Source organism: Mus caroli, chromosome 11, assembly GCF_900094665.2.
Source record: "Mus caroli chromosome 11, CAROLI_EIJ_v1.1, whole genome shotgun sequence".
NCBI lineage: Eukaryota > Metazoa > Chordata > Mammalia > Rodentia > Muridae > Mus > Mus caroli.
In genome coordinates, this window is record NC_034580.1 from 101,595,144 (window position 1) to 101,602,640 (window position 7,497).

Below are 7,497 nucleotides of genomic sequence, written 5' to 3' on the forward strand. Positions count from 1 at the left end.
TGGAGGATATCATCCTGAGTGAGGTAACCCAATCCCAAAAGAAGTCACTTGATACACACTCACTGATAAGTGGATATTAGCCCAGAAACCTAGAATACCCAAGATACAACTTCCAAAACACAAGAAAATCAAGAAGGAAGACCAACTCGTGGATACTTCATTCCTCCCTAGAATAGGGAATAAAATATTCATGCAGAGACAAAGTTTGGAGCTAAGACCAAAGGATGGACCATCCAGAGACTGCCCCATATGGGTCCATCCCATAATCAGCCACCAAATGCAGACATTATTGCATACACCAGCAAGATTTTGCTGAAAGGACCCTGATATGGCTGTCTCTTGTGAGGCTGTGCCAGTGCCTGGCAAATACAGAAGTGGATGCTCACAGTCAGCTATTGGATGGATCACAGGGCCCCCAATGGAGGAGCTAGAGAAAGTACCGAAGGAGCTGAAGGGATCTGCAACCTTATAGGTGGAACAACAATATGAACTAACCAGTACCCCCAGAGCTTATGTCTCTAGCTGCATATGTAGCAGATGATGTCCTAGTCGACCATCATTGATTGGGAAGAGAGGCCCCTGGGTCTTGCAAACTTTATATGCTCCAGTACAGTGGACCACCAGGGCCAGAGTGGGTGGGTAGGGGAGCAGGGCAGGGGGAGGGTATAGGGGACTTTTGGGATAGCATTTGAAATGTAAATGAAGAATATATCTAATAAAAATTTGAAAAAAAAGAGTAGTGTTTCTTAAACCTGCCCATAATTGTTGCTTCTTATTTCTGTTATACTAGAAACAAGTGGAAGTTATTTATTGAGTCTTTAGTACATTTTATATTTGATGGAAATGAAAAGAAATATATAACTTTAGACCACTATGTGGCTTTCTTTAGTTAGATTTTTGGTTTGATTTTTCTTTAGTTTGATTTTTGGTTTGCTATTTAACTTAGGCTGACCGGGCACTCTATGTTGTCCAGATTTACCTGAAGCAGTTAATCTCTACAGCTCCTCTGCTTCAACCTCCTGAATCCTGGGAGTATAGACATGCACCATGAAGCATGGATTGTAGGCTGTTCTTGTTTTCTTTTGGTTGGTTGGTTGGTTGGTTGGTTGGTTGGTTGGTTGGTTGGTTGTGTTTGTTTTTGGTTTTAATTTTCATATACTTTATGGAATTCTAAATCTATTTTCATCTATCACGAGTCACTTTGTTTCTATATAATATAATAGAATTATTTATGAACTTATATTTGCTGTAGTTTTCAAAAAATTGTATAGAGATATATTTTTGTTTCTTAAAAAATTAAAATATGGATAGTGAAATGAGTATTGCCACATAATTTTAAAAAATCATGAGTAAAATATCTTCAGGATTTGTCTGCTTGTATCTCTTATTGAATCACTTGCAAATCACTTGCAGTTTACTGATTTTTTTTTTTAAATTAATCAAGGGCGGGCCTGTTCATTTTTTTTAAATGTCTTATTAAACATTTTACTATAGTAAAACATACAGTTCTTGAAATTATTTGACATATTTTAGGCAAGCAATTGTCTGTCTTTTAAATATTGTTTAAAGGTCAGGGCTTCTAAACTAGAATGCTTTAAATAAACTTTGGAACCAATAAATGTCTTCATTCCTTCACGAGTGTGTTTGGTGGAGGGGAAAGCTTTGTGTTTTGGATGTGAATGCAAACCCTCCTACAAGAGTAAAGGCAATAGCTATTGATTTACATAAGAAAATCCTAAGATTTTTTAATGATCTTAATTATAAGAAGTGAAAACAAGTGATATACATAGTAGTTTTATGATACAGAGGTCACTGGAATTATGCCAAATTCTTCATCTATTTATGTTGTTTTTAATTTAATGCAGATGGAGGAAGTGAGGAACCACCGGATCGAAGACAGTCGAGTGTAGATTCTCGCCAAAGCCGCTCTGGGCAAGGTAAAAATTTCTCAGTGTCAGCTGTTCCTTCTTCATAACTTCATTTGGGGACTGGGATTTTGCTGGGTCTCTTTTAGGTATTGTAAGTTTTCACTTAATGTTTATTGATGTAATCCAATGGGACCCCATGTCACTTTTTAAAATGATATTAAGGCTTAATTTTTCCCCCAGCATTAATGGCAAATGTCTAGATACTATTTTTTATCTTTGGAAAGTAACAAATTAAAATTTTAACACCATCATTTGTTGGGAGTATAATAACATACTGGCTTTCCCCTTCTGCTCTCCTTTTTCTTCTCTCTCCCTTTGTTTCTTCCTTCCTTTCTTCTTTTTTTCAAGACACAGTCTCATGTTGAGGCTGACCTTGAACTAATGGTTGTCTGGCCTCTTCCTAAGTGCTAGAATTATAGGTGTGCACTACCACATCCGGTTTGTGTGGTACAGGGTAGAGGTTGTATGCGTCTCACAACTGAGCTACAACTCCAGCGCTTCATATAGTATTTTAAACTTTTCATCAATATATTTGTTGTCATAGTTGTCTGAGAAGAAATGATAAAATTGCTGTATTATTTTAGACTCTTTTATTTCCCTTTTCTATTTAATTTTTGGCTTTTTATTAATTTTTTCTAATAAGGCTACTATTCAGTTTTTCTTTTATTTTTGGGATTATTATATAATCACATCATTTCCTCCTTTCCTTTCCTAAACTTTTCCTCTGTGTGTGTGTGTGTGTGTGTGTGTGTGTGTGTGTGTGTGTGTGTTATTCAGTCTGTATAATTTTACTTGCATGTATGTTACCAGGGCTGAACCAGTTGGTGTTCTCTTCTCTGGGGTAGGTTATTTCTTCCATTCTCAGCACTCCTTGGTTGCCTGTAGTTTTGTGTAGGGTTGAGGCAAGGCGGCCTGTCTCTAGTACACTTTGGCACAGCTCATGCTTAGGCAGTCATGCTGGTGCAGTGTTATGAGTACAGCTTCTGACATTCCTAGGAGATAGTGTTTCATAGTGAGCTTCCTGATCCTCAGGGTCTTACAATTTTCCCATCCCTTCTTCCTAAAATTTCCCTGAGCCTTAGGTATGGTAGTTGTTTTGTAGATGTATTCATCAGGACTGGGCTCCATAACTCTGTATTGTGATTGGTTGTAGTTTTCTGTAATGGTCTTCATCTGTTGGAAAAAGAAGTTCTTTTGATGATAGATGAGAACTACATTTATGTGTGGGTATAAGGACAAATATTTAGAGGGTAGTTAGGGATTATGTGGTTTAGTAACCATACTAACTATCTACCTTTAAAAAAATCCTCTATTTTACCTATATTGTAGGTGTATTATAGTTTCCCTTGCAAGATCTTTTACTTGACTAGTTCTGGGTAGTTGGGTAGGTTTCCAGTATCAAGCATAATTGCCCTCTTGGTGAGTGATTCTTATGTAAACCTAGTTAGAGACCTGTTGGTTATCACCACGGTATGCTTACCACTACTGTGCCCTTAGGATAATTGTTCCATACTAGTTGTTGTTGTACATAGGTGTTATATCTGGGTAAGACTGTTGATTGCTTCCCTCCTTTGGAAGATTGCATGTGCCTTCTGGCAGTGTGAAAGCTTCAGGGAGAAAACATTTAGGTCAGTTCCAGCTAAGGAGCCTTTAGACCCTGTATCTGACTGAAATACATAGTGTCTTCAGCAATAGGGACTTAACCTACTCCTGGGGGCCAAACAAGGGCAACAGCAATAGTCTATAATATTTTCGTAGACAACCTTGACCAGGAAAGCAAAAGGGGGTTTCTCCTGCTTGGTGTTGAGGTTTTTGTTAGATAGTCTGTGCGACTTTCAGGGTGAGTCCTCTTCTGTTTCTTTCTCCTGTTGAGTTCCATTCTCAAGCCAGAGGTTATTTTCATCATTATCATTTGTCTTAGATTTGTGTTGTCTTGGGCATCATTCAGGTGTTTATTCTCCTTAAGTTCTTTTTCCACAATTTCATTGATCAGTTTCCTTGTGTTTCTTTAAACTCCTTGGATCTTTGATGAATTTATGATTGTTGTATTAAATTCTGTATATCTAGGAAATTCTCATTGACAAATGTTTTTGCAAAAGCAGTAGGTTTTGGAGGGAAGATACTGACTTGATCCACTATGTTTGCATTTTTCCAATGAGTTTTGAGCACGTAGATTTCTTTTTGGTAGTTCTAAGTCTGCTATGAGTAGACCAGGTTGGGTCAGAATTGAGGATGTGTGGGTAGGTTGAGTCTAGAGGTTTGAAATGGCTTGGATGTTATAAAGTCAAGTGGACAGAGGAGATTGGGCCATGTACAGGATGTGCCTTCTTTTCTAAACCTACAAAGTTGGAGTTGATCTTGTTGGATGGAAAGGTTGGATATAGCATGAGAGGAGCCTGTCGGTTTGCGGGTATGTAAGAAGGGTCCTAGAAGAAGCCTAGAGGTTGGTTACAACATAGATAATTGTCTTAGTTATGGTCTTTTGCCGTGAAGAGACACCATGACCATAGCAACTCTTATAAAGGAAAACATTTAATTGGGACTTGCTAACAGTTTGAGATTTAGTTCATTGTCATCATGGCAGGTAGCATGGTGGCACATAGGTGGACACAATGCTGGAGAAGTAGCTAAGAGTTCTGGATCTGTAGATAGGAAGGAGAGAGGGAGGGAGAGAGAGGAAGAGAGAGAAGAAAAAGAAGAAGAAGGAGGAGGAAGAGGAGGAGGAGGAAGAAGAGGAGGAAGAGGAGAAGGAGGAAGGAGAGAGAGAGAGAGAGAGAGAGAGAGAGAGAGAGAGAGAGAGATTGATTGATTGATTGATTGAGATTGCACGCACAAGCCAGCCAGCCTACTGGGCCTGGCTTGGGCTTCTGAAACTTCTATCTCATCCCCAGTGGCATACTTCATCCAACAAGGCCATATCTCCTAATCCCTCTCATGTAGTGCCATTTTCTCATGACCAAGCATTTAAATAAATGAGCCTATGGGGACCATTCTTATTCAGACCACCACAGTAGGGGTAGCCAGATTAAACCTGGACACTGTATATAGGACCCAGGCTAGATCTAGAAGGCACAGAGACTTCCCAGACTGGACCCTGGGGAAGGAAATGAGAGATTTGGCTGGGTGGGTAGGTTAAATGCAGTGCCTTGATTAATTTTTGAAGTGGACATGTAAAAACAATCTACTGAAATTTCTGATGTCTTTTCTAGTTTATTCAAAATTGCATAAGCATCTTCCACTCTTATTTTTTCAGTACTTATTATCTTTGTATTTATTTTGTTGATATTCTTTGTTGTATCCATTTGCTTATTTTAGTTAATACTATATTCTTAGTGGTAAGAGTATATCTGACTAGTCATTTTGGCATATGCCTTTAATCCCAGCACAGGGGAGGCAGAAGCAGGCAGGATCCCTGTGAGTTCAAGGCTAACTGGATCTACATAATTCCAGCACAGCTAGGGATACACAGAAAAAACCCTGCCTCAGGTGGGGGAGGAAGGAGAAAAAAAGAAAAGAAGGAAAAAGAGAGAGAGAGAGGGAAAAATCTGAACTCTAAATAAATTTCATTAAGTAGGTGGTGTGATCACCAAGAGCATGAGAATTGAAGCTACAGACTGGCTGTCGTATTGGTGTGTTGGTCTCGAAAGAGCTCCCAGGACCATTTACTCTATAATTCTATACCCTTTCATATCTCTTATGCATGCTCACGCGCGCGCACACACACACACACACACACACACACACACACTGTTTCAGGAAACGTTGTGGGTATTCACCATGGAAGAGTACTTAGAGCCAGTGACCACACTGGGGGTTCAGAATCTTAGAGTGTAACCCTGAACCTTTCTTAGGGTGAGCTTTTAAGCACAGAAACATATTCTGGGCTGACATAATTCAGTTTAGAATAGTTAGCCAGAAGCAGAACTAGCACATTTAGAGACTTTCCCAAAACTATGGGGTTGATGGATTAGGCTTTTGTTTTCATTTTTGTAGGTGATATCATCTATGTGCTGAGTTTATGGCCCAAGTGGTACTTTTTCCATCATGGTAGTTGTGCTAAGGTCTGGGGGCCTGTTACTAAAAGGCATGGCTGATTTTGAAGTTTTATCTTTACAAGCAATGCTTACATCATTCTTAAGTGTTCTGCAATATTGCAGATGTTAGGGGGGTTATTTACTATTTCACTCTAACTTTCTAAACATACTCCAAAAAGAAAGAAAGAGAGAAAGAGAGGGGGGGGAGGGAGGGAGGGAGGGAAAGAGGGAAAGAAAGAAAGAAAGAAAGAAAGAAAGAAAGAAAGAAAGAAAGAAGAGAACACATATATGAGAACACTAACAAGAAAGTTAGTACAGAAATTGTAGTTATTACTCCTTTCCTAAAATGTGTGTGGCTAACCAAGGCTGACTAGATATTGGAGGAATAGCCTAATGAGTGTATAAAACAGATGTTAAACAGTAAAAAATTGAAGTAAAATTAGGAGTAGAGAATGGTGAAGCTGCCCCAGAAATGGTGAAGCTGCCCCAGAAACCCACTGAAAGATCAGTACAGGGATTAGCAATGAGACAGCCTCCATATAATGTTAGGACCTACAGATAGATACATCATTGAAAACTGAGCTCTAAATTCAGTCACAGTAGAAATAAACAAAGCCTTGTATTACAGAAGAAAACAAGGAAGTTAGGTACATTGAGATCATCCGGTGCATAATAACACAAAACAGAGAAATGCATACATAAAGACTAGCTGGAACCAGGCAGTGGTTACAACTGAGATAAAAAGTGGCCGTATCTAAAGTCAGCTATTCTAGGAGCCAGGTGAGGATTTCACACCCTAGTCACAATTCTAGTCTATTGGATAACCCACCACCAGGGAGGTTCCACTCTTGCTAACCTTTCCCTCCTTAAACCACAACCCTCCTTCTTCCTAGACCATTGTAAATTCCTGCATATGGGAGTGACTGGGCTGTTATTCTAAGTTTACTTTATAGAACTTGCCCTGAGATTTTTACTCTTACCCAGTAAACTGCAGTGCCTGATTTCTTTCACTATCTCTTTCAACACTGGAGGCATTTAGTCTGAATAAGTCAAACCATTTCTTAGGGGAAACCTATAGTAAAACAATACTGAAAGAAAGCACTCTAAGCCCTTCACCGACTATCACAGGACGTTTCTGGACCACATCTGTGTTATGGGACTCTCCAGGAGACCAGTTTTCATGAAACTTTGTGCCTCAGGACTTTAGCCAAACTTTTGGACTTGTCACTCAGACTCCACTGGAGTGGGTGTGGCACCAGGGATGTCTTCTTAAAGCATAACGAATCAGCCACACATCAGAGGCTCCTGTTTCCCACTTAGGACTCTGGTAAAGCTCAAAATTCATTCTTTACAAACTATCCAGGCTGAAAGACAGCACAGTTGAGGGAAGGAGTTCTTTGCTAAAACTCCCAGGAGTATTGGACCCCAGGAGTTTTCTCTTTTGTTTATCTTTCTGGACACTCAAATATTGATAATGTAAGGCTTGTAAGCAGGAGATTGGCGAAGTCTTTTCTTTTTTTTTTTTTAATATTTTT

General features: G+C 39.2%; 1 protein-coding gene across 6 annotated transcripts in view; it reads left to right on the forward strand.

Moving 5' to 3' along the window:
- Positions 1–7,497, forward strand: part of Tanc2 (tetratricopeptide repeat, ankyrin repeat and coiled-coil containing 2) — a 316,075-nt gene that overhangs the window by 70,367 nt on the left and 238,211 nt on the right. For all 6 annotated transcript variants that reach the window (XM_029484218.1, XM_029484219.1, XM_029484220.1 and 3 more), the window contains exon 3: positions 1,866–1,937. In XM_029484218.1, the coding sequence (XP_029340078.1) occupies positions 1,866–1,937 (72 nt within the window). The remainder of the gene's footprint in view (positions 1–1,865; positions 1,938–7,497) is intronic.